The sequence below is a fragment of the Sparassis crispa genome (assembly GCF_003851025.1).
Source record: "Sparassis crispa DNA, contig_000008F, whole genome shotgun sequence".
Taxonomy (NCBI): Eukaryota; Fungi; Basidiomycota; class Agaricomycetes; order Polyporales; family Sparassidaceae; genus Sparassis; species Sparassis crispa.
This window is the reverse complement of record NW_020939755.1, coordinates 1,364,910-1,389,128: the sequence shown is the minus strand read 5'-3', so window position 1 is coordinate 1,389,128 and position 24,219 is coordinate 1,364,910. Positions and strand designations below refer to the sequence as shown.

Here is a 24,219-nt window from a genome sequence, read left to right as displayed (position 1 = left end):
ATCCCGCAGTCGGAAGCGAAGAGCTTGCTCCACCGTGCCTGAATCGAAGATAAAAGACAATCCTCCACTTGAAATTTGCCTGCAGGGTACCTCTTGACATCTTCCATATCTGCAAGATATTCGGGAGCCCGCGCGTACATCTCCGGAAGGATTTTATACAGCGATTGCAGTTCATCCTCGGGATAATTTCTCGCCATGAACAGTGGCTTGATGGTATACGTGTCCGAGCATCCATCTTTGCCATAAATTTTGAGTTCGAAAGCTTTGAAGTACTCGAATTCTGATGGAAAACATGTTCTTTTGAAGATTTTGCTGGCCAACGTGACTCTCCGTCTGCAACAGATCAGTATCTAGACGGAGGAATACGTGCCAGAGTCCTCACCCAGTCGGTCTTGTCTTGCATCACACAATGGCCTGGCGGAGCCACACTGGCCACTTGGGCTAGAGCTTGGCGAATGTCCTCCTCGCATACGGTGGAGGCTAAGACAATCTATAAGGAGGCATTTAGTCGAAATTCGGAGCATTGTCAGTATCGAATACGTACCGGATCCTCACGATCTCCAAAATCATGGACGTCTGGTAGCTCCAGGGGTTGCAAAGGGATGTCGAAGCCAGTACTGTCTCTAACACAGAATTTCTTATCGCTGACGTCCATTCCGGAATCTGTATCTGTGGTATTATCACCAGCGTCTCCAGCCTCCAGCGATTCATTTGTGTCGGAGGCGTCGCAGTCGACGTCTTCATCATCGGCAAGTGCTAGGTCACTAGGTTCGAATTCCGCGGGGAGGACGGCTTCAAGAGCAAGACGAGTGATGCCGAGGACCCTGGAGGGCATGGTGCGAAGAGTATGAAGTAGGGTTTGAAAGTGGAGACATCGTAGGTTTTTATACAGAAGTAAAGATTGATCATGGCGATTAAGACAATGAGAGAAAGCCTCGCTTTGAACAAACAAACACTGATCACAAAAGCGTTAGTGACAAAACCACCTTGGTCTCGAACCAAGACACATGGCAAGGCGTCGACAAACGCGCCCGCAACTTGAAAGCGTGTCTCGAAGGGACCACGTGCTCGCGTTGGGCCTCACTGCTATACCGTATTGGCAGTCGATTGGCAGTGCCAACCTAGTACTGCCAGTGATAGTGATGAACCAACATGAACACCTCGCACTGTGACTGTGCCGCAATAAACCCACGAAGATTCACCTGCCACTTGCCTGGCAAAGAGATGAGGTCACCAATGCCTTTTAAGTTACAAGAGTCTGTTACAAGACCTTGCCACAGAACATTGCACGCCATCGCGCAGAAGTGGACATTGCAGAGGGTACCATCGATAACGCCACTACAATGATACACATAGTCAATTTACATCCACCAACATTGCGTAAGAAAGGTAGATGCCTCATCGCTTGAAGGCACTCCGTACACCGCCAGCAGAAATGGCGTACTCTCCCGACCCAGGCTTCCACTGAACGTTTCAAGTAGAAAGGCATGAATTCCAGGTGCCCAGTGCCCAATCCACTCGTAGTCCGACCCCTCGAGATGATCTTGACAACCCCCACCTCCTTGATGGCCGTGAACGGATACACGGCAGAAAACATCTCTTGTTGTGCTTAGCAAGGTTCAGCTCGACGTAGCCTGCAACTACAACAGCGACCACCGCATCTCGTCTCGCACAAAGAGGTCGAACGTCTTCTGCCCACGGCAGTACTACGAGTTCAGCAGCGAAGCGAGGGGTAAGTCCATGTCAACCATAGCATTTTGGATATGTCGTTGAACTTCTAGCGCTGCCTCCGTCTGCCCTGATCCGAACTTGCGAAGGAGCTTGAAGACGATTACGGCACGATGACCATCCTCCAGGAAAACATACCAAGGCACAGGTGATCGGAACATGCACCAATTTCCGCGCCGTAAACTATATGGCAAGAATTCCAGTCTGAAAATATCTGAGTAGGCCGTATCACCTAAACCAGCCAGACAAATCGCCAGATGATCTGTATGCGGCGCCATTCACCGTGCGGTGATGTCGCCTGTGGGCCCGAATATTAAGATTTTGTAAGGAACGGTGCAAACGCCGCCGTCAAAGGCTAGGAGTTGACTGCAACAACTTTCGAGAAAGTGCACCAGATTTTGCCCCACAGTAAATTTGTCCGCTGGTATCACCTTCGGATCTGCCGCAGAAGCAGCGCCTCGCGGCCGAGCAGGTGCATTATTATATCGTTTCTCAATTAATGCAGCCGTTTGGTCAATGACGGAAAAGGTCGGACCACCATCCTCATCCGCTGTCTCCAAGTCAATACGACCATCGAACTCGCACCCTTCCTGGGTGATTGTTAGCCTGTCCCTCGTATTTGCTACGCCAGCATTCCCGATCGAAATATCTATGGGCCTTCTCCAGAAATGTCGTAGCAGCCTTCACATATCGTCAGTGAATGATTCATGTTGTCATGATAGTGTGTATCAAGGGCTCACCAAATCTTCTTCTTCACAATATTCAAGGGTTACTAAATTGTATATCTACTCGCGGATTGGGCGTATAGAGTTGAACAGACTTCGTACGACAGTATCCAGGGCATTGTAGACGTTCCACTTGCGCTACGGCTTGAGACAGGACCATTACGGAGAAAGTCAAGCCAGAAACAATCTGTGAATAGCAATGAGTTCTTAGCAAGTGTATAAAACACCAAGAGACATACAGGGTGGAAACAGCTCAAGGATGTGGCAAAGTCTACGGCAATGCTAGCGCTGGTGGCGCTGGTGTCGCTGAGATCATCGTCATCGGTTTCGAAGTCGGTGTCATTGGTGTCAGATACTTGAGTATGTATGCATGACGCCGTACTTATATGGAGTGTGAGTCGTGCAGATCTTGGATTCTTATATAGCCCGAACAGAGCTCGAGTGTATATTTCCCACACATTGGGAGCCTGGCTGAGGCCTGAGGCCTGAGGGCCAACATTTTCAGGCCAATGGGCCGTCCAAATTCAATGCAGCATAAACAGACCACAGCGTCACAACAGAATACGACTTTGAAGAATTAACGACATGCGCGCCTTTTCTGGGCGGAGTTGGGCGGAGTCGGAACCTGATGTGTCGTTCAGCACGGCTCAATTCAGCTTCCTCTCAGCGTTCGACACCGGCAGTCATGGCAAGCGCACCTGACGAATTCGGTGAGTACCAGCACGCCCGTTGTTCTATAGTTCTTTTATTCTGTTTTTGGAGGCAGGGTTGAAAGGAGCCGTGCCCAAGGACCTCACAGGTGACTGCCCATAGCCACCTCATCCGCTTTTTTTTCCAGCCAGAGAGCTCATGGTGCCGTTTTGTTGCACCATGCGCACCATCTCCTTTTAGCTAGCTAGCTCGCGTTCACCATTGTCTTATCGTTGTCGCCGCGCCGCCGTCATCATGTCGTGGTCTCCCTACTAACCGAGTCAGAGCGCCCGTCCGCATCATCACTCACCACCCGTCTTTCCTTTTTTCTCTCTCACAGACCGCTACGCCGACCGCTACCATCCTTCACGTCACGACGGTCGCGACCGTGAATACGGCAGACACCGAGAAGGTGAACGCGACCGTGATAGGGACCGCGACCGCTACGACTCCCGGCGTCATGAGAGGGACAGAGATCGCGAACCGCGGGACAGGGACCGTGAACGCTTTGCAGGACGCGGTGGCAGAGGCGAATTCGAAGAGCACCCTCGCAGGTCCCGACATGACGATGATCGTCGGCGTGAACACAGAGGCCCACCACCACGGGACGACGATATGGGCATGGGTGGGGGCGGACCACCACCTGGCGGAGGTTATAGGGGTAGGCCTCCGCGGGACGACATGGACGGTGGTGAAAGGAGGGGAAGGGGCAAAAACCGAGATGGGCTAGGAACGCCCGAGCGAAGGTCTCCCACTCCCTCTGACGCGGTTCCGATATCACAGCGGAGGAGGAAGGCAAGTGGGTGGGATGTCCACGCTCCCGGTTATGAACAATATACTGCCATGCAGGCCAAACAGACAGGTCGGTCAACTAGCTCTCACTCTCAGCAGCATTATAAACAGTTATGTCCAGGCTTATTCAACCTGCCGGGTGCAAACCGTACTCAGATTCCACCGATTTTATCAATTCCTGGTCTGCCTCCTCCTCTGCCTGTACAGAGCTTTGGTATGGGCATTGGTGGAAACCCCAATTTGTCAAGACAGTCTCGTCGTCTCTATATTGGCAGCATTACCCCGGACATCAATGAACAAAACCTGGCTGATTTCTTCAATAACAAGATGAAGGAGATGAATATCGGAACAGGAGCACCCGGCAACCCGGTTCTTGCGGTACAATGCAATTATGAAAAAAATTATGCTTTTGTTGAGGTACCATCTCCATCTCTCCTGATATCAGTTCGTGTTGAACCATGGAAATTTTAGTTCCGCAGCGCAGAGGACGCCACTGCGGCAATGGCATTTGACGGTATAATATTCATCAATGGTCCTTTGAAAATCCGCCGACCCAAAGATTATGGCGGTCCCGACATGATGGCTCCAAGTATGCATGTTCCGGGTGTTGTGTCGACCAATGTGCCCGATTCTATCAACAAAATCTTCGTGGGCGGCTTGCCGACGTACCTCAATGAGGAGCAAGTAATGGAACTCCTGAAGAGTTTCGGAGAGCTGAAAGCGTTCAATCTCGTGCGCGAGAACGGCAACGGGCCCTCTAAGGTCAGTAGATGCTCCTCGTAAGACATTATGCAGCTAAAGCTCTACGCGTAGGGATTCGCATTCTTCGAATATGTGGACCCGTCTGGCACCGATGTTGCCATTCAGTCACTGAGTGGAATGGAGCTCGGAGACAAATATCTGGTGGTACAGCGCGCGTCGGTGGGGGCCAAGCCTGGGCAATCTCCCATACCCGGGATGTACGAAGCCTTTGCCGAGATACCACGCCCGATCATGCCTGCGGGCGACGTGGAGGGCACTAACGCATGCATTCTGCTCATGCTTAACATGATCGTACCGGAAGACCTCGTAGATGACCAGGAGTATGCTGATGTGTACGACGACATCATGGAGGAATGCTCGAACTACGGTGCCGTTGAGGACCTTCGCATTCCGCGCCCGATGAAGCGTGACAAAGCGCGGTGGGGCGAAGGCGGGCCGGACAGCGCCCTCACAGCGCAGCGTGCGGACGAGGCAGCAGGAGTGGGCCGGGTGTATGTCAAGTATCACGACGCGTCGAGTGCTGGGAAGGCGCTGAAGGCATTGGCGGGACGCAGCTTCGCAGGGAGAAGTATCATTGCCACACTGTTGAGCGAGGACAGCCAGTTAACCCCTCCCCTGAACCTGATTTTCGCGCCACAGCCAGATGCTCCCCCTCCCTTGCCCAAAGATTAGGATTCTGCTATGCGTGCGGGAGAGGCCTATGTGCGAATGCCCCTGTATTGTTCCTTTGTACGCTTTCCTTCGATATTGTGTGCAGCGATATACATCACATTTGGATTGTCTTCTCACCGAGGTTCGATCAAACACCTCGTGTCTTGTAAATCGTATGCACAGCGCAAGTGGAAGGCCCTCGAAAGAGACTTTTAAGGACGAACCTCCGTAGTCTGAATGGAGTAAACAGAAGACTGTTATACAGGACACGACGAAGCTATGTAGACATGACACGCAACATAGGTCTGGGTTATCATGCCGACGGTCGACCCGCGCGACGGTCAGCTTTTCTCTGTTCAATCTGCAGTCAGTGCGAAGGTGAGATAGGTATGGTGCGAGACGTTGGACGTAGGATAGGTGCGAACCCATGTCTTCTTGCAGTCCCGATATGCCTCGAAGAAGTCGATACACTCTGTTCTGATGTAATTGTTCCGGTCCAAACACTTCATGGATGCCTTAGCTGCGTCCTCGCACGGACTGCCCGACAGTGTCAGACCTCCAAGCTAAGAGGGTAAACTGGGACTCACTCAATGAATTGGGATGTTGCGTGACGACCCTTTCGAGACGAGGGTGTGGACGGATACATGTAGTGAGCCTGTGAAAGAGGGGCGACCCGTGTGAAGCTAAATCTCACTTGGAACTGTTCCCTGTAGTTTTGGGGCACGATATTGTCCTGTGGATTTGGGAGGGAAGACGAGGTACTAGTAGTGTTCGACATGGTGTCTCGTTACGTTAGATGAGTCTCTCTCCAACGCCTGAGGCCTGAGAGATGGACACAGAGTTAATGAAGCAGCGGCGGGCTTGAGGTCAGTCGCCATCACGTGCAAGCTACCTCGGAGCTCGGACGCGTGGGGACATCCTGCGTCATACCTCCATCTTTCCTCTGAGCTCGAGGACAAGTCAAGGCTGCTTAGAACTCGGTTTCAGTCTCTCGCAAATATGGCCATTACTCTAGAGGACGAAATTCGCGAATTCATGTGTTGGAGCCCTCCCGCTGTACGAACAGATCTCATCCCGGAGACATCAACCTCAGGGCAGTCGCGCAAACGCCCTTTTTACGACAATCATCTCCTGGATAGTCTTACCCTCAAGCGTATTGTGCGTCTTCCCTCTCTTACGACAGACATAGCCAGAAAAGTCGATTATGTGCTCCGCTTGGCCCGGACGAACAATTTCATGCCGCCTCCCTATACTCATATCGAGTTGTTGAGCGAGGAGGCGCGCGAGGTTCGTGACTTTGAACAGAGCGAGCCGCTGAAGAACGAGGCATCCGTGGCGGTGTTTTACCATAGGACGACTGCAGCTTATTGCATACACCTCGCGTCGCACCTCACCACCCGTGTCCCGCGCTATCATCCGTTCTCCGTGCTTAAGTGGGATTCCGTCTCCAATACTTCACACCTGGCCCTCGTCGATGGTGTCTTGCGCTTCTCACAGTACTTCGCTGTTCTACTGCTCGCTGACAAAGCGGATGTTAAATCAAACCCATTTCTGGAGGTGATTCATGCTCTCATGGGCCGCGAACGAAAAGAAGATTTGCGACAGGTTGCCGAGCATTTTGTCAACTTCTTGACATGGGAGTTCAAAAGTCCGAGCATTACATCAGACATCTCGAAGCATATCGACAAGCTGATAGACGACGGTTCCTTTGACTGTGTCCGATGTCCAGGTCTCTGAGTGGCAAGGGCGCCGAACAAGAAAAGGTAGTCCTCGGTAACCAGGGCGTCTCATCACGGACTCCGGACGGACCAGAGCGACCCACGGTGGTTGACTGCATACACCATGTGCGTCATACATATCATTCAGTCCATCTTGACAGTTCCATACCAAATTATTCTCCAACAGTCGTGGGCACAGGCCATCCGCAGCGACACGACCCTGGTTTTACTCAATTGTGATGCTCAACATGGAAGCACCTCTGATATTATTACTCCAGTCACCTCGGACGGCGGTGACTCATGCAGGAAGCGTCAAAAACGCTGTAATTCTGTTGACAAGCTCTCTCATCAGACTGAGAAGGATATGGTGAGTCAAAGAATTCACCTTTACCTCTAGTGTATATCGCATTGAAGGACAGCGTGGGTTGATCTCCCGGCAGGTGCTGGACGAAAGCGGTGATCGAGAAACCATGCTCCTTTCCATCCGGTACGGGATCTACGACTCACCAGTCCCCTCCACATTCGTGCGAACTCGCTCTGGCATCCTCGCGCAACCCTGAAGGCAACGCGCGCACGAAGTGCAAAGGGCTCACACTCCTCTGACCTACCAACGGACATGTTTTCGCTCATTCTCACTTCGGAAATCGCGCAAGGCGCAACAGGGATCGTACATGATGCGATATTGGAGCTCGAGGTGTTGCGACGGGACGGAAGTAGCGTGCAACGTCGTAGTCAAGGTAGCGGTGTCAGGCGACCAGAAGGACGGCCTGCAGAATGAATATGATATATACGAGCATCTGGCTGCGAAACAAGCGCAGGGTGTACCGGTCGTGCCAGCGGGTCTGTTCGCGGAGCGGAAGTAGAGGATGACGGGCCGAGTATCCTCATCGTGACGCACGCGGGCGTGACTCTCCATCACCGCCAGAAGTCTGTCTCTCCCGCAGAACGGTATGTCGTGCTCTTTAAGATGAGGGTGCACAGGACTCATCAGTGTTCTAGAAAGCATTCGTTGGCGTGTTGGGCGCCATACACACTGCTGGCGTCATCCGCAGCGACCTGCGTGCCCCGAACCTGCTCGTGGACGATGCTGGCGATGTGGCGATGATCGATTTTGACGGGGCCTGCCGGAGCAGTTCACGGGAGGCAAGAGCGGAAGAACGAGCTGAGCTAGATCGCGTATTGGACAATCTCTAGACGAGTTCGGATGACAACCCAAGGCGCGTTTGTTCTTTCCCATAGCTTAGAACACTAAACGTAGATGAGCAGGAACACGTCATCTCAACAATATGGCGGCACTTTCTATTTTGGGGTGCAGTTCTCGGCCAGATGACCGAGCTCGCGATATCTGCCTTTTCAGACCACTCTCACCCTCGTCCAAACTTCGTCCAACCTCCATGTGCAGGTCAAACGTTGAACCGTATTGAAATATTTTGGGTAGCGACTCCTTGTACACTTCGCAGGTCTTCGAGTTGTCGCGTAATGGACTTTTCATAAAGCATGAGACAGTCACAACTCTGTAACAGATGACAGCGAGGTTGCCGTTATGTCGCTCACTGATACTGCCGTGTCTACGATCTTTCTACTGTTCACGGTGAGTAGAGTTTCGTCCTTGTCATCCCTATGGGCTGAGTATATCCGTCAGATACGTGAAATCATCTTCCATGATGCTCGATAGATACAAGCAAGTAGGTCCAATGAGTGCGAAGAATCATTATCACCGGACACAACTTGAGCAGAAGGCGGTGCCTCTAGGGACCGCATACAGCCTGGCGCACATGCTTCTTACACATGGCTGTTTTTGCGACTATATGAGACGTCAACGGAGGTGCGCGCTTTTAGTCCGTACTGTTTTCCTGAGGCTCGTCCCTCATGAGTTATACGTCTACTGCCGCCACACCGAGTGCATCTACCTTCATACCGACGTCTTCCTCTGAATCGAGTCTCCCGATCAATTCCTCCTCGTTCGTCCCCATTAATTCCAGCAGCTATGAAAGATCTATTCTGCCACTCAAGTCATCCTCGTTCAACTTCAATGTCACCAACACCTACCCTACAACTGCAGCTCCCTTCTCCGCTCCACCGGCCTTACCCAACAACAATGACGTGTCTAGTTTCCCACCCTCACCTCTTTCGTCCTCTTCGTCTCACAGTAGCGTAGCCAACTTGAAGTTTCCTACCACTGCTAGTAGTCTCTCTCTTTCGGGAACTCCGGCCTCCCCACTTGTCATCACTACTTCATTGGCTCTGGATGTCACGTCGTCGTTGACCACAGATTTTTTTGTCAGTACCCCACCGCCGGCTTCATCTTCGACCAAGGCTGCACTGCCTGTTACAACATCGGCGAGCCCATTAGAACTGCACAGAACTTCATTATCTGTCGGTGCTATCATTGGAGCGGTCCTGGGTGGGATCATGGTAGTGCTGTTGATGTTACTGCTCGTGCGATCGTTCTGGTATAGACGCAAGTCTGGGCAGGGGAGTGGACATGCATCTTCCGATCCCGATCCCCTTCTCGATGCAACAGATGACACCGACGGTGTGTCTTTCTCCTGCGCGCTCGGAACTTTTAGACACTTGCTGACTTAGATCTCGTAGTTACACAGATGGCTCAAGAGATACCACCTGTTCTGGACATCTCAATGGCAACGTTGCTTAGTATTGCCCCCGCCACTCCTACCATGCCCGCACTGCGGAGCTCCACCGCTTCCCCTACGCTCCATTCTTCTTGCCCACCTTCCTCCAACGAGCTTACTCTGCTCGGTCTTAGTGCCGTTGGTGACGGTATCGTCAGCACCAGCACCGGAGGAAAGTCGTCCAGGTTCTCAGACCCATACCCGGCGCGTCCTCCTGTCATTGCAGCGGGCATTGCGACGGCTGTACCATTATATGAAGGGCATACTAGTGACCCCGGCATGCGCTCAACGCTGCCTTCGGAGAGTAGTGTCACATTGGTTTCGGATCCGCCACCCCCTTACATGGCCGACTGAACCTGTGCTTTCTGTATCCAGCTTGACTCGTTGTATTCAGGTAGGGACCTTCCCCTGCACTGTGAATTCAGCTTGGTGATGAGGATGACTTTGTTAGCACTGTGGACCATCCAATCTCAAGTTCTAGAGAAACGAATCTGCTCACCTCATCGTTGAAGCTAAATTTATAACACTTCCATTTTCACATATCAGATGTCTTCAATGAAACGTGTAGTCTCTCGAGTTCATCAGTGTTTTGTAGGCACGCTCACACCCACTGATTCTGCAGGTTCGCAGGAACTTGAACCAGTTCTGAATCAACCACTTCATTCCGATCCTTTTGTACTTGGTCTGCTATGCCAGCCGCCATTCCTTTGTACTGAAAATCATTAATTGATTAATGAAGTACTGCTGTCACTCTAATCGACATCAGCTCCGATGGTGTGATCATAGCTCCCCATTCATTCCAGTGTGCGTGACAACTCGGTATCAAACAATCTGACTCTAGGCAATACAGTACCTGTCGAGACCTCATTCACCTGCCTCGCATGAGGGCCAGCGCATGCCGCTATGGCCGTCTTTCTGCAAGTATACATCAGATGCGCGAAGGTGAGTACTGTATCATTTATTCGCTTCACTCCGTATATCACCAGGCGGTGCAATTCCTCCAGGACGACTCCACAGCTCATGTCGTCCAGGATAATTGTCTCTGCAGGAGTCTCTCGGGAGCTTGTGTTCGACAACGTGGTTACGACCGGCAGCTCCATAAGCTCGCTCACTCAGCCATTGTTGTCCCCCTCCTCAAGCTCGTCAACTCCGCCATTGTCGTCCTCCCCGAGCTCGTCAATTCCGCCGCTGTCATCCAGCTCGGCCTTAGTGTATGAGGCGCTCACGAACAGAATTTTCGTCTCATCCGCCACCACCTCGCTCGGTTACTTGAGCATTATTACCATGGTGCGGGCGGCGACCTCGACCAGCTCAGCAACAGCAACATCAGTACCGGTCGGTGCCATCATCGAAGGCATCGGAGGCGGGCTTGCTGCACTGGCAGTTCTGCTGTTCGCGAACGTCAGTCCCCGGCATGGGGTTCATGTAGTCCAAACATGCGCAATCTACGCGATGGGCCTCATAAGCTTCCTGCTACCGGGTATCACTTCTTGGCCCAGCAAATGACAATTGCGGCGTGTCTTTCTCGCACACACAATTCATGTGGATACTGACTGACTTATCAGACTTTGTGCGTCCAGGTGCTCAGATGGCGCAGAAGACCTCGAGGGTCGACAGCCCGACAAGCTCCTCTGTCGTCTTTGCGGCTCCTCCCTCTATCGATGTAGACCACGAGTCCCTTCTGAGCCCTCCCTCGCTTCTCTCCGTGCCGGCGTCTTCCTCCGTGCGCTACGCGTACTTGCGCCTCGGGCGTCTTTTTACTGCGGCCAGAGCCATAGGGTTAAAGCGCGAATTGAACTATGTTGTAGAGTCTCGCGCCGTCCCAAGTGACATGGACCCTCTTCTGCCTTACACGCCGACTCAGCCGGCGTGATTTCGTACGCTATTCATTCCCGGAGGCCGGCGATCACTGTTTCTTCATAATCTGTTTGCGCCTGTGTCAGGCGCGTTCAAAGGACAGATCCAATGGCGACACCGGGGTTCACTGATCTGTATCATAGTCACGACCACTCGTCGACTTAGAGAGGTGAAAAACACAATGTAAACGCGAAAGCATTTAACTAGATCAGAGTACAACCGAGCAAACGGCATCCACCACACCGCTCACTACAAAGCTAAACCGCACGCAATGCCTCCTCTAGCCTGCGCGCGACGACCGCATGCACCGCACTCGTCAGGTGCATCTCGTCGGCCCAGATCTGACCCCCCTCTGCACCAGCATCGTCCGCGGAGAAGCCGAACGCAAGTGGGTCGTCTAGCACTGATGAAATGGCTGCATGCGCAGAGAAGAGGAAAACGGAGGCGTGCGTGTTCTCTGACGCGAAGTGCGGCGCTTTTGCAGTGAGGACCGCATTCCAGGTCGCATAGCGCGCAGAGAGGTCGTGCGGTAGGGCGAGAGCTGTATATAAGTTCGCGAGGTGAGGGGCCTCAGAAGAGTGGGCGGGACAGGCTGACCTGCGGGACTGCGGTCGTTCGGAGGGACGTCAATGACGAGGAAGTTGCGAGCCCCGGCGTGTACGTAGAGCTCGTCGAGGCCGTCGTCAAAAATTGTGTCGACGATCTCTTCCAGGTCTTCAGCTCCCGTCCGTCTGCGGGCAGATATCAGCCACCGAACGTAGCTGAGCCGATGCGTCTAAGTTCTCACCCGCAGTCGTTAGTTCCCAGCCAGAATACTGCGAAACCGGGTGAGCACCGGCAAGGAAAATATTCAGATATGTCGAGGCTACCGCACCGTAGAGCGTCCGCAAGGGATCCAGCGCGGGCGCGGTGCTCGGCCCGCCCTTCCTGGGGTGCTGAGCGAAGAATGCGGCCAGCTGGCTTGCGAGGTCGTCCTCAACGGTTTGTCCAGGCACCGCGTAGCTGGACGCCTCGACACGGGGAGCTTCGGTTAGGTCCCTTTTATGGTTCACCGACCGCAGGAAATGCGCCAGCTGCAGAGGCACACACGCCTTCAGGAAACTGGTAGTGAGAAATGGAAAGGCGGCGCGCACCCACGTTGCGCAGCCCTCGAGCCGCGTAGTGGAGTCGCCGCTGGAGCGCGCAGGGAGTCAGATTCGATCCTCGTTAGAGCTAGCAGTCTATAGGAGAGATGTCTATTCACAAGATGACCAAGCGGTTGATAGCGTCGAGCCGGTGCCATCTGTCCCCTACTGCGGAGAACACGCAGGCTGCGGGCATGTCCGCTTGGTGAAGCACGTAATCACGTCATGTTTGAACAGTACTTTTGGCCAGTAAGGGAGGTGTGCATACATACGTTCGCGTGCGCCACACGAGCCAATACCTTCTGAAGTCACAGAATTCATACCGCTCGAGGAAGTAACTAGAGTATCAGACTGAAGTGGCTTCAATTTCTTGGACGGAGGGCACTCTGAGCTAGCAGAATATTCAAAGCCGCGAGTTTTTTTCGTGCGGTACGCGCACAGATTCACAGACTCCGAGGGGGATGCGGGCACAGACATGTTCTGATCAGCACGTGACCGCGACGCGGAAAAAGTGAGTTGCTCTTCTCGGGTCCAACCCTAACCCCACGTCACGGTCGAAGTGCCCGAGTCGGGCCTCCCGCCCTTTATCCGCTCTCCACAGTGCTCCAGTGTGCACTCCCAGCTCCTCAATTGAAGCGCTACTACGCAAACCATGAGTACAGAACTACCGTATGCCGCAGATGCAGAGGTCTCGCTCTCCTACGACGAGCTCGAGGTGCGTATTCCTCACTCACATTGTCTCACCGCGCTTGCTACTCACTCGGCCCATTCGGCCTTGCGCAGGTCCTCCGCATACAGTTCCAGAAGGAGGTCGCGCAGTCGCACGTCACCGTGCAGACCAAGTTCAACTATGCGTGGGGGCTCGTCAAGAGCCCCGTGCACGACCACCAGGTCGAGGGGGTGCGGCTCCTCCAAGGTCCGAAGCCACCTCTCTTCTCTTGTACCTTGTATGCCGGCCTGACGGATTCTGCGGTGCGGTGCAGATATCTACCGTACGGAGCCGTCGAGACGAAGAGAATGCCTATATTACCTTGCACTGGGGCACTACAAGATGGGCAATTATGAGGAGGCGCGGAAATTCAACTGTATGCCCCCTTTTCAATCCGTGATAAAATCCCTTCTCAAGAACTCCTTACCTTGCAGCGCTGCTGATGGAGAAGGAGCCAACAAATCTGCAAGCTCAGAGCCTTGCGATGCTGATCGACAAGCGCGTCGCCCGAGGTGCGTCCAGCTCTGGTCACTTTTGCCTGCCATATATGCGCTCCCCTGACGCTGTCCCTGCTATTCCTGCCCCCATCATCGATCGGGACGATTCCGCCCATATCCGCAACCGGCCGTCGACGTCCTAGACGGATACATTGGAATGGCCATTGCCGGCGGGGTGGCCGCCCTCGGTACGCTCCTCGTGGCGTCGCTGGTTCGGCGATCCTCCCGCCACTGACAGTGACCCACCGGGATCACCGGACGCCTGCGGCGCTGAATCGAGGACGCATAACGCAGCAGACGCGCGCCTGCCGCGGGAATGACCTTCACGCCACCTTACCTCTCCTTGCCCACGCCCACCCGGTACAACCAACCTATCTGGAGTTGCCGTTGCCCTGCCTGCTCTGCACACGCACAATTTGTTATTGTCCCGTAAAATACTACTACACTCAGTTCAATAAATCGCATATTAAATAGCAGAGAGTGCCATGTTTTATTCGATTTCATCCGATGATTGACCTCGCGAAGTCGGGAATGGGATAAGGATGTAAGCTGGGCGGCAGTGATGCTATCCCGCGCAGCGTCCACTGCTGACTTCGCTGCAGATTCCACCCAGTGCAACGTCGGCGATTTTAAGGAGCGGATGCATAAGCAGCCGCATTCGTTGCGTCACCAAACCACTGACGCAGGCCGAGTCCGGTGTCACCTCCAGGCTCACTCTGCGTCCGTTTGAACGATGCCCACGGGGCAGCTGCAGCATAAAAGCCCCGCGACAAGCTTACACCTCTCAGCCTTCTTCGAGCTTACACCACCATCGACATCATGCCCAGCATCTCCGACTGCAAGTGCGTCCTCGTCGTCGGCGCCACCTCTGGCATCGGTCGTTCGCTCGCACTCGCCATCCACGCACTCCCCTCTGAGCCCACGGTCATCGTCGCCGGCCGCCGCCAGGACCGCCTGGAGCAGCTTGCCAAAGAGGGCGCTCGCATTCGCACCCTCCAGCTCGATGTGACCGCCCCCCGCGACGCGCTCAAGAGCGCCGTACAGCGCGTCGTCTCGACATACCCCGACGTGCGTTCTCCCCTGTCTTGTGTGCTCGTGTGCGCGCTGACGCTGACGTGCGGCGGGGAGTAGCTTGATGCGATCGTATTCTCGTCGGGCGTCCAGCACCAGTTTGACTTCACCAAGCCCGAGTCCGTCGACCTCGAGAGTGAGTCCCGCCCTGTGTCCGTTCTCCCGTGCTCGCCTGACTCGGAATCACATATGCGCACGCAGAACTTGAGACGGAGCTGCTCACCAATTACACTTCCGTCACACGCATGACCTCCTTCTTTCTCCCGCACCTCCTCAAGCTCAGCGTGCGTCCGTCCCCTTCCACGCACACTGGTAAAGTTGATAACTGACTCCCCACCCCTCCGCGCAGGAGCAGGGCCGCCCGTCGTTCCTGGTGCCTATCACCTCCTCGTTAGTGATCGTACCCGGCCCATGGGTGCCCAACTACAGCGCCACCAAGGCCGCGCTCCACAGCTTCGCGCTCTCGCTTGACGTCCAGTTGCATGGGACGAACGTGCACGTCGCCGAGATCTTCCCGCCGTGAGCCCCCTCCTTTCCCCCTTTTCCTTCCAACTTCTGCAGTGTGCATGGCTAATGCGTCCGACACAGCCTCGTCGAGTCCGAGCTGCACGACCGTAAGCCCCGTCCCATTCCTGCTCTTCCCATAATGCTGACAGACACATATGACGATGTGCAGACCAAGGGACGACACCGCGCCTCTCGAAGGTCTGGATGCCGCTCACGCAGTTCACCGCGGAGGCGATGGAGGGCCTCCAGAGTGGCGCCGTACAGGTCCCCGTCGGCGACGCGCGGGGGACGTGGGACACCTTCGAGAAGGGCAAGCTCGAGAAGATGGAGGAGTCGTTCAAGAGGATCACATCGCTGTAAGCGCTGGTCTGCGTCCGAAAATGTTCGTCGTGGATGTGTCTGTGGACGCATGATAGACTCTCACTCGTGCTTCGGGCGGGAGATTTTTGAGATTCGCACTGTTGGTAGCAGGTATAGGCGTAACCGAGTGAAGATAGGACAGCAACGACTAGCTAAGCACGAGCGAAGTAACGAATGAACGGCTTTACGAGACTCGGAGCGACTGGTAATGCTTACGCACACAGGAGCCGCGGTGATGAAACGGTTTGAGAGTCGATTCCCTCTGCTTTCTGATTGATGTTCCCGACGACAGCCAGCATCATGTAGGAAGGAATTTCACTGGTAGGAAGAGCGGTGAGCGAACAGTGGAGGCGGGGGTACTGCTATGGTCGCGTGAGGATATATGCACTGCCAACACGCTCGCATCAGTCTGATGGGAGGAGATAAGAGAGGTCCCAACTCACCTGTGATTCGCCTTGGGGAGTGCCATGCGGCAGCTCACCGTCCGTGCCCTCTGGGTCAGCGTTCAGCTCAGCTGCGACGGTCATGAACCTGGTAGACCATCGTCAGCTAATCCACCCAGGAACCACTCCAGTGAAGTCAGCGTACTGTGCAGCATGCGAGGCAGCCAAAGTGCGCATTGCGTCGAGGTTGAGCGTCAGCGACGCGCACAGCTCGGCCGTGTGTCCGATAGACTGCGAGAGACGCGTCAGGCTGTGCGACAATTGCATGTAGTGCCTGTCTTTGGCTTGGGTCGCGTTTGTAGGCTGTGACTGCATTGCGATTGCGCCTGTTATGTCGCGGGTACGTAGTTGTATATCTACGAGGTGAACTAGCGGTGGTCAGGTCGTTTTAACATGTAAGGTGAAAACGGTTCGAACTTCGCCGTGTTGGATGCAGTCGCGCACGTGACTGGTGATGGATATGTCGTCACGTGCCACGCGTATTTAATTGCTTCCGGTGCTTCAAGTTAATACGAACTCGATGTCGTTGAAGTGATCCTCTGCCGCAAGCCTATGCTCCGCCTCGCCCTTCGTCTGCAAAACCCGGCCTTTCTGCGCCGTTTTAATTTCCATCGCGGGTTGTCCTCCATGGCCGAGGGAGACGAGATCCCGCACTTCAAGTTTTGGGAGGAGCCGCTGGGATTACCTGCAGACGAAGGTTTCGGTCTCTTTCAAGGCGGTCCTGGAGATTGTCTGGGTCCCGAAGGCCGCTTCACGCTAGCGGCGAAGATAGGCCATGGCAGCACCAGCAGCGTGTGGCTTGCTCGAGATTCCAAGTATGTCGTTGCATTTCAGTATTCGCCCGTACTCATCATCCTTGTGCAGGGCGAATCGGCATGTCACTGTCAAGATTTTGAACGGCTACACGACGCAGTTGAATCGTGAGAACAAGCTACGCGAGCTGCAGGTATTGCAACGCCTCTCTGCCCCGGCTGTGTCGACCGCGAGGAGCTGTGCTCGCCTCCTCGATCATTTCTATCTCCCCGGCATTGAAGACGACGGGGAGCATCTCTGTCTTGTCACTGAGTTTGGCGGCAGTCTCCACTTCGTTCGGCAACAGCTGCCCGATGAAGGCTACATCCCCCTTCCGATTGCGAAACGCATCCTGCGAGACGTCCTGTCTGCGTTGGCGCACATCCACTCCTTGGGCATCGCTCACACCGGTCTATTCCACCTTTTATATTTCCTTCAGAGGTGCCGATGCTCATGCTCATGCTCACAGACATAAAGCCAGACAATATATTGGTGGACTTGGGCGGCGTATGGACCGGCGAGGCCATCGAAGCTTGGCTCAAATCGAACCCGCCACGGACTTACAAGCCCATGCAGAGTCTCAACAAGATGGTCACCTCCTACGTCACGCAGAAGTTCCCTCCGCCACCGTTCACTCTCGTGCAGCTCGCCTCAAGCTCGTTCAAGCTCTCCGATTTTGGTAGTGGTGCGTATGCCGTGTGTTCTCATCCTTCAGCGTCCAACGCCTGATATCGTGTGCAGCCCAGATCGTGGATGCGCAGACGACGGACGAGATTGTCCCGTTCGATTTCCGCCCGCCCGAGATCATCCTGGGCGGAGAATGGGACCAGTCTGTCGATATCTGGAACTTCGGCTGCGTCGTAAGGGACTGTTCCATCCCTTTTGCGTGAGAGAGAGGTATTGAGCAAGTTCTGCGCAGGCCTTCCATCTGTTGACGCGGGGCACGATGTTCGCTCCGCACCCCATCGACATCCCCGCCGGCCAGGCGTCGGCGGAAGACGTCCTGCTCTTCCAGATGGTGTGCTACACCGGCGAGACCTTCAGCGGCGAGCTCCTATCGCGCTGCCCTCGCACGCTCGAATTTTTCAACCGTGACGGTGAGCGGTATGCGCTTTTTTTCATTAGTGAGGATATTAAGGACAGCGCTCGGTAGGCTCGCCGAAGAAATTCGAGGCTTACATCGACAAGGGGATGTTGCGGTGCGTCCGTGAAGGCGCAAACGGCATGATGTCCAGGCGGACATGCGGGCGATGGCTGCTTTTTTGCTGCGATGTTTGCGCCTCGACCCGAAGGACCGTGCTACTGCTGAAGAGCTGCTCGCGGACCCGTGGCTGCACTCTTGAATGTGTTTGACATGTAGCCGATGCCCATGTTTCGTACGCATCTTTTACTGAATCTCACCGACCCCACCTCTACTTTTGCGCGGACGTCTGGGAAGCTGGCCCCCGAGAAGGCTTGTGGTCGAGGTGTCTGTAGACGAGTGACTTTGGCTTCCGGGTGATGTTCAGAGATACACGCCGTGCGATAGCAAGTATAAGCGCAATGGAATAAGCATAAGATAGCAATGACTGCCTACGGCACGAGCGAAGTAACGAACGGACGACTCGAACGGCGCTGCAAAGTCCCAGAGCGCGTCTCACAGCGCATGCGCGCGCGGGCGGCCAAATAATGTAACGTACGGTAGGTCGTATACACGTCCATGGCGGAAAAAGTTCGGATTTACGTTGGTTTTTTCTTTGCTCATTTGCTTGCGGGTTCCGACGACGGCCAGCGTCATGTCGGGAGGAATTTCGCTGGTAGGGAGAGCGGTGAGTGAACGGCGGGCGCGGCGTAGAGCGACATACCAGCCTCGGTGGCCATTTGCTCTGTCGTCAGCTTGAAGGACACGAGGCCGAGGAACACGAAGCCGATGAGCACGCCGATCTCGAACAATATCCAGAGCACCGCCCACACTGTGCGCCATAGCGTCAAGTCAGCCGAGCGTCATGGTTGAGAGAGAGAGGACGCACCGTGCGCGCCGATGAAGGAGTAGCGCAGCGCGAGCTGTGACGCGTCTGAGTCGTTCACCTTGCGGAAGTACTTGTCGTCTGTGATGTCCCCTGTAAGCGCGCGCATCAGGCAATGTCGAACGCACTGCCGAACCGGAAGGTAACTTACAGACTGCGTAGAAGATGCTGTTGGCGCTGTGAGCACGCTGGGGTACGCGTGGACGAGGGCACTCACTTCATGATTCCCACGAAGAGGCAGTACCATCGTAGAGGTTGGCTGCATTGATCACGAAAGAGAAGGTCAGCAGCTGCTAGTGATGGAGACGGTGCTGCACGCACGCGTGATCGATGAACCAAAAGCCGATGAGGAGGCCCTCGTAGAAAATAGTCAGCACGATTGTCCTGCCAATGCCCGAAACACCCGACTTCAGATCGGTTGCAAGTAGGGCAGAACGAGATAGCGGGCGTACAGTTTATTTCGCACGAGCGACAGCGGCGCCACGAGGCCGACGCCGAGCACGAAGCTAAGAATTTTCGCGACGAGCGTGTCGAAGCCCGCGAGGACGAATACGCCTCCGAAAACAGTCGAGCCGAGGTATCCCGCCACAAGGATTGTCGGGGCATGCCCGCCCACAACGACCGTCGCACCGCCGGCGTCGGGGTCGATCGATACCTTCTCTACGCTGCCTCCGGTGAAGATGGCCTGTACATCGGATGTTAAGAGAGACAGCAGTGTGGACTGACGGATGTTCGTGAAACTCACGAGCGCTATGTGGCAGAGCTCGTGCCAGCCGATGGTGAAGAGCTTGAGGGGCGTGATGAGGAGCCGCGCCCCGGGGATGTTCCAGAGAGCGAAGATAACGACGGTGTACACAACGATCTTCGGGATACGGTCGACGGGAAAGTCAGCTCGGGTGAAACCACATCCGCGGAGGTACGCACAACATAGAGGATGGGGAGCTGCTCTGGTGTAGGGGAGAGTGCAATGGACTCCTCAGCGCGAGGGACAAGCAGGCTGAGAGGAGGGGGATACGGGCGGAAAGGAGAGGGCGCGGGCGAAGGGAATGGGATGGACCTGTTCATGGGTAGGCCAGATGGGGCTCATGTGTGGGCGTGCTCTTTTACAGAGGGAAACGCTGTGTAGATGGGAGGTGCCGGGTGATGCGTCCCATGCAAAGCGTATAAAGGTCTTGGGGAGGAAGGCCTGCTGCAGGATGGCTTGCGCGTGCGGAGGCTTCGACGGACCTCGTGGTGAGGACGCTTCAATCCTGCTCTTCCCAGGCGCATTTTCCTCGTGGATTTCATGTGTCTGAAGAACTTGATGCACCCGACCGAATATAAGCAGCGGGATTGCAGATATTAGCCATATCTCTTGCCTGAGCGTAGCAGAACCTATTGCAGCTGTCGGATTGGCGCGTGTCGTCCAGCGACGGCGATCTGTGCAAGACAAGTACGCTTACGAACTGGTCCCACAAAAACAATCCCCACAAAACGACATCTCAATATCGTCTCACGGCCGAGCTTGGGATTGACTTAGAGGACATGAGAGTGCTGATGAGGAGAAGAGCAAAACGGAATGACTTCAAATTCCGAGTCGCGAGACGCGTAAGTCACGTGCCAACGCGACCCTTGTTTACTGCACGTCGGAGTTGCAAAATTGGGCGCGCGCTATATAAACACTCGCCACCTTCGCGTCCTCGAACAGTCATCCCTCTCTTCCTCCACCACCAACTTCAAGCCTTTTCGCCCATCCTACCCCATCAACCACACCATGGTACGCACCCATACATTTACGCATCGAGTGTAGCGCTTATTCACGTCGATTTTGCAGTCTGGAAAGGGAAAAGCGTACGAAACTCATTCCCGCGTCAAAACGACCTGCAGCTTAGATTCACCTTTCTTACAGCGGAAAATCCTCCTCGGGCAAGGCGGGCGGTGAGCCGGGAAAGTCGCAGTCCCGCTCAGCCAAAGCTGGTCTCCAGTTCCCCGTTGGTCGTGTCCATCGTCTCCTGAAGAAGGGCAACTACGCCCAGCGTGTTGGTGCGGGTGCGCCTGGTATGTAATCCTTCTCCACCTACACATTTCAGTGGCTGACGCGTATTTCGCGTCGTATAGTCTACCTTGCGGCCGTCCTTGAATACTTGGCTGCTGAGATCCTCGAGCTGGCTGGCAATGCCGCCCGTGATAACAAGAAGCAGCGTATCGTCCCTCGTCACCTTCAACTGGCCATTCGTAACGACGAGGAGTATGTATACCTTCATCGATCAGAAGCGCTGTACATTGACAAGACGCTCGTAGGTTGAACAAGCTCCTCGGTGACGTCGTCATCAGCCAGGGTGGTGTCGTCCCGTTCATCAACCCCGAGCTCCTTCCATCAAAGTCGAGCAAGAGCAAGAAGGAGGGCGCCTCGCAGGAGGTGTGAGGGGCTCGTGTCGATGTTTTTTGGGTGACTATTGTGTTGGGATTTGTATTTCTGTATTAGTCCTGTGTCTTAACTGTCTTCCTAATGAACTCTTCGCCATGTATCTGCAAGGTCTGTTGGTGTGCCAAACCGTTCCAGCTTGTCGCGATGTACTGCACGTCCGTGGACCGTGACACGCGCGTCCAGAAGATGCTGCTTGCGATCCATGCGAGAGGCTTATTATCCGTCCGCTGAAGTGATGAAGGCTTGCCTCAGGAATTGACTTTAGCCTGGCAATTGCAGGGTTCGACTGAGGTAATTGTCGGCAAACTGCTGTTGATATGAACTGCATACTACATATATACAAAAGGGTGGGATGTTCGATTTCAATTCGACTTCGTTCTATCCCTGATTTCGACTTTCACACATACATAACCACTCGCGCTGTACATGTGAGGCTGTCAAGGGTCTTCGACCAAGTATCCTCCACCGCAACAATTTGTACACTGGTGAGCTCTAGACACCTATAGAGTTCGACTTCGCGATTCGACTTACCCGGCCGTGAAGGTACTGGCGAGGAAAAGTACGGCCTTGGTCAGCCCTTAGACGCCAGGCCGCCGCCAGCAGGTGATATACCTGACCATTCATATGTTCAGAGAATGAGACAAAAAAATCCTTCTGAACATACCTCATGTGGTCGGCCATAGCTCATTGTGATCCAACCCAAGCACATACTGATGCACTCGATGTTCCCAGCTCTTGCGCTTGTGGGGTGGGTTCATGGGCTGGATTGCGAAAGCGTCGACATTGCCCCTTGGGACGATGAAAACAAGTGACCACTGCTTAGATCGGATGTTCGTCGCACCCAGCAAGCTCGAAACGTGCTCAAGACCAGATATCTTCACCGGATGGCTGGGTGCAACTGTCATCAGAAAGACGACAGGGGAACCATTGACAAAAGTGAAGGAGTCGATCCCAGGAAATTTGAGTACTCCCGGCCTGCAATAGAGAGGTCCCTGTAGTACATCCTGCTTTCGACCCCGATCAAGACTGCCAGTGTCAAATACAATATCAGATCTGTACTTGAAGATGATGGTGGACATAGAACCATCCGACAACGATCTGACATTGCGTTCAGACTGGTGCATCATGACTGCATGAGCAGCCAGCTTGAATGCTGTTCCCGCCGATGCTCGACTTTCAGGTTGGGCATACAGAGCTTCAAATGTCCGACGAAGTTCCACATCCTGAACAGTAGCAGTCTGCTTGACCAACAGGTCCCGGATGAACTGTGTAGCAATATTCTCACGAATAATCTCCCTGCGTACTTGGCCATCCGAACCAACTTAAGGGTTGACCTCGACCAGTTGACTGTAGATGTCTGCTTCGACGCTGTGATCCTGCCGTATCAGTGACGCCAACAAGTGTGGTGACAAGGAACCGAGTGCGTATGCAATCGCCCTCTCCTGTCCGCGCGTATGAGTTAAGTAAACCACCCATGCCGTGTGCGAGAACTTTGTGAACGTAACCCGTAGCTCGTTGACGTCAATAACACGTTTGGGCCGCCGCATGTCCCTGTCAAGGCGAAATCAGATCAGCCTCGCAGTTATGGGAGCAGCACTAACCTGGCTGCATAGATCTCAGACCATGACCACGTTCGCATCACCCAGAATGCTGCCGTGTTTTGCTTCACCCAATGCTTATAACGCTTTCTGTTCGGAGATGACGCGACGATATATATCCATTCTGCAGGTACACTGATTCTGGGAAACGGCTCTCCATCCCTGGAATCGATTAGAATGATTGTGCTCTGGTGTAAGATCTTATTTGTGTCAACCGGTTCCGACGCGTGGATCTGGGCGAAATCGTCCAGGAGGTAATCGAGATTGGTGGCATTCAATAGATACACCCCCAGATCACAAAAGAAATACCATTGGTTGTCTGCTTTGGCGAATATAGTCGGGAGGCCACAACTAAGACGTCGGGCCAAGAGGTAATAGAGTGCATAGGATTTCCCTGTTCGAAGTTAGAAACGGTTTAGATTTATGCTTGTGACATACTGACGCCAGGTTGCCCGGTGAGGACGGTATGGCGATCAAGCGTTTCTGCCAAAGCTGCGAGTTCCTCGTACTCAGAGCGAACCAGAAGTCGGGGAGGGACCATGGCGAAAGAATTGTAGTGTGACAGGCGGGTAAAATCCAGTGTCTTTCGCTGGAACGAAATGGTCTGTGTGCTGTGTTCCTCAGCTTGTCCATCTTCCTCGGTATTCGTCGTGACGTCCTCGCTCATACTTTCGTCGCTAATTCCCATGTCCTCATCCTCGGAGTTGAATGTGTCAGTTGCACTCGCAGCGATGTCATCCGGGCCTTCATCTAGATCCCATGGAGATATGTAACCGCTGGCGGGAACCAACACCGAGTCCGTCGCGAAGATCTTGGAGTTGTGAGGAGCGGGCGATCCACCAGAAGGCCAGATAGCGGTATACAGTTGGAGCAGAAATTTACTTTTCGCACCTTTCACATGCATGTCCAGTCGGGTCACGGAACGCCACATTTGAGAATAATCACACGGGAACAACGTCTTAGGAGCAATAGCAGAAGCTGAGGTAAGTAAGTGGATGATTCTCAGGGTAAGAGTCGCGACACTGAACGAGGAAAGGTAGTACAAAGGGACAAGCTGTCAATCCATGGAATGCTGAATAATCTATGGTCAAGCTTGTTTAACGGTTGAATAATTCCTGCATTTTCAACACTGTGGCGGCCTTTGCAAGA

At 54.1% G+C, this 24,219-nt stretch overlaps 15 protein-coding genes across 15 annotated transcripts; 9 read left to right on the top strand and 6 right to left on the bottom strand.

Annotated features, from left to right (window-relative positions):
- Positions 1–343: 343 nt before the first annotated feature.
- On the bottom strand, positions 344–835 carry SCP_0904760 (hypothetical protein; the record flags this gene model as incomplete). Its single annotated transcript, XM_027761709.1, has 2 exons — positions 344–490; positions 545–835. The coding sequence occupies 2 exons, from the start codon at positions 833–835 to the stop codon at positions 344–346; spliced, it is 438 nt and encodes a 145-aa protein (XP_027617510.1).
- Positions 836–3,081: 2,246 nt separating this feature from the next.
- Positions 3,082–5,369, top strand: SCP_0904750 (Splicing factor U2AF 59 kDa subunit; the record flags this gene model as incomplete). The annotated part of the gene is made up of 6 exons (XM_027761708.1): positions 3,082–3,163; positions 3,220–3,252; positions 3,484–4,005; positions 4,057–4,352; positions 4,407–4,697; positions 4,749–5,369. 6 exons carry the CDS (start codon positions 3,082–3,084, stop codon positions 5,367–5,369), a joined length of 1,845 nt encoding a protein of 614 aa, XP_027617509.1.
- Positions 5,370–5,661: 292 nt separating this feature from the next.
- On the bottom strand, positions 5,662–6,126 carry SCP_0904740 (Cytochrome c oxidase-assembly factor COX23, mitochondrial; the record flags this gene model as incomplete). Its single annotated transcript, XM_027761707.1, has 4 exons — positions 5,662–5,709; positions 5,774–5,885; positions 5,936–5,964; positions 6,043–6,126. 4 exons carry the CDS (start codon positions 6,124–6,126, stop codon positions 5,662–5,664), a joined length of 273 nt encoding a protein of 90 aa, XP_027617508.1.
- Positions 6,127–6,347: 221 nt separating this feature from the next.
- SCP_0904730 (hypothetical protein) lies at positions 6,348–7,085 on the top strand (the record flags this gene model as incomplete). The annotated part of the gene is made up of 1 exon (XM_027761706.1): positions 6,348–7,085. The coding sequence occupies one exon, from the start codon at positions 6,348–6,350 to the stop codon at positions 7,083–7,085; it is 738 nt and encodes a 245-aa protein (XP_027617507.1).
- A 1,642-nt stretch (positions 7,086–8,727) lies between these two features.
- Positions 8,728–10,053, top strand: SCP_0904720 (hypothetical protein; the record flags this gene model as incomplete). The annotated part of the gene is made up of 3 exons (XM_027761705.1): positions 8,728–8,891; positions 9,352–9,602; positions 9,662–10,053. 3 exons carry the CDS (start codon positions 8,728–8,730, stop codon positions 10,051–10,053), a joined length of 807 nt encoding a protein of 268 aa, XP_027617506.1.
- Positions 10,054–10,719: 666 nt separating this feature from the next.
- Positions 10,720–11,205, top strand: SCP_0904710 (hypothetical protein; the record flags this gene model as incomplete). The annotated part of the gene is made up of 1 exon (XM_027761704.1): positions 10,720–11,205. The coding sequence occupies one exon, from the start codon at positions 10,720–10,722 to the stop codon at positions 11,203–11,205; it is 486 nt and encodes a 161-aa protein (XP_027617505.1).
- A 34-nt stretch (positions 11,206–11,239) lies between these two features.
- Positions 11,240–11,572, top strand: SCP_0904700 (hypothetical protein; the record flags this gene model as incomplete). Its single annotated transcript, XM_027761703.1, has 1 exon — positions 11,240–11,572. The coding sequence occupies one exon, from the start codon at positions 11,240–11,242 to the stop codon at positions 11,570–11,572; it is 333 nt and encodes a 110-aa protein (XP_027617504.1).
- A 241-nt stretch (positions 11,573–11,813) lies between these two features.
- Positions 11,814–12,876, bottom strand: SCP_0904690 (hypothetical protein; the record flags this gene model as incomplete). The annotated part of the gene is made up of 5 exons (XM_027761702.1): positions 11,814–12,097; positions 12,154–12,287; positions 12,344–12,371; positions 12,431–12,729; positions 12,800–12,876. 5 exons carry the CDS (start codon positions 12,874–12,876, stop codon positions 11,814–11,816), a joined length of 822 nt encoding a protein of 273 aa, XP_027617503.1.
- A 456-nt stretch (positions 12,877–13,332) lies between these two features.
- Positions 13,333–14,121, top strand: SCP_0904680 (Mitochondrial fission 1 protein; the record flags this gene model as incomplete). Its single annotated transcript, XM_027761701.1, has 5 exons — positions 13,333–13,395; positions 13,464–13,596; positions 13,664–13,765; positions 13,824–13,901; positions 14,030–14,121. 5 exons carry the CDS (start codon positions 13,333–13,335, stop codon positions 14,119–14,121), a joined length of 468 nt encoding a protein of 155 aa, XP_027617502.1.
- Positions 14,122–14,705: 584 nt separating this feature from the next.
- On the top strand, positions 14,706–15,824 carry SCP_0904670 (NAD(P)-binding protein; the record flags this gene model as incomplete). The annotated part of the gene is made up of 6 exons (XM_027761700.1): positions 14,706–14,954; positions 15,018–15,093; positions 15,159–15,241; positions 15,307–15,476; positions 15,546–15,571; positions 15,634–15,824. The coding sequence occupies 6 exons, from the start codon at positions 14,706–14,708 to the stop codon at positions 15,822–15,824; spliced, it is 795 nt and encodes a 264-aa protein (XP_027617501.1).
- Positions 15,825–16,139: 315 nt separating this feature from the next.
- SCP_0904660 (hypothetical protein) lies at positions 16,140–16,582 on the bottom strand (the record flags this gene model as incomplete). The annotated part of the gene is made up of 3 exons (XM_027761699.1): positions 16,140–16,211; positions 16,268–16,355; positions 16,413–16,582. The coding sequence occupies 3 exons, from the start codon at positions 16,580–16,582 to the stop codon at positions 16,140–16,142; spliced, it is 330 nt and encodes a 109-aa protein (XP_027617500.1).
- A 237-nt stretch (positions 16,583–16,819) lies between these two features.
- Positions 16,820–18,412, top strand: SCP_0904650 (hypothetical protein; the record flags this gene model as incomplete). The annotated part of the gene is made up of 6 exons (XM_027761698.1): positions 16,820–17,082; positions 17,132–17,469; positions 17,529–17,744; positions 17,801–17,919; positions 17,979–18,156; positions 18,213–18,412. 6 exons carry the CDS (start codon positions 16,820–16,822, stop codon positions 18,410–18,412), a joined length of 1,314 nt encoding a protein of 437 aa, XP_027617499.1.
- Positions 18,413–18,832: 420 nt separating this feature from the next.
- On the bottom strand, positions 18,833–20,130 carry SCP_0904640 (hypothetical protein; the record flags this gene model as incomplete). Its single annotated transcript, XM_027761697.1, has 9 exons — positions 18,833–18,852; positions 18,904–19,011; positions 19,069–19,158; positions 19,217–19,233; positions 19,283–19,324; positions 19,387–19,449; positions 19,518–19,750; positions 19,811–19,927; positions 19,990–20,130. 9 exons carry the CDS (start codon positions 20,128–20,130, stop codon positions 18,833–18,835), a joined length of 831 nt encoding a protein of 276 aa, XP_027617498.1.
- Positions 20,131–20,589: 459 nt separating this feature from the next.
- Positions 20,590–21,469, top strand: SCP_0904630 (Histone H2A; the record flags this gene model as incomplete). Its single annotated transcript, XM_027761696.1, has 6 exons — positions 20,590–20,652; positions 20,753–20,821; positions 20,879–20,895; positions 20,954–21,102; positions 21,163–21,292; positions 21,346–21,469. 6 exons carry the CDS (start codon positions 20,590–20,592, stop codon positions 21,467–21,469), a joined length of 552 nt encoding a protein of 183 aa, XP_027617497.1.
- A 1,325-nt stretch (positions 21,470–22,794) lies between these two features.
- SCP_0904620 (hypothetical protein) lies at positions 22,795–24,001 on the bottom strand (the record flags this gene model as incomplete). The annotated part of the gene is made up of 3 exons (XM_027761695.1): positions 22,795–23,023; positions 23,074–23,464; positions 23,509–24,001. 3 exons carry the CDS (start codon positions 23,999–24,001, stop codon positions 22,795–22,797), a joined length of 1,113 nt encoding a protein of 370 aa, XP_027617496.1.
- Between the last annotated feature and the right edge of the window lie 218 nt (positions 24,002–24,219).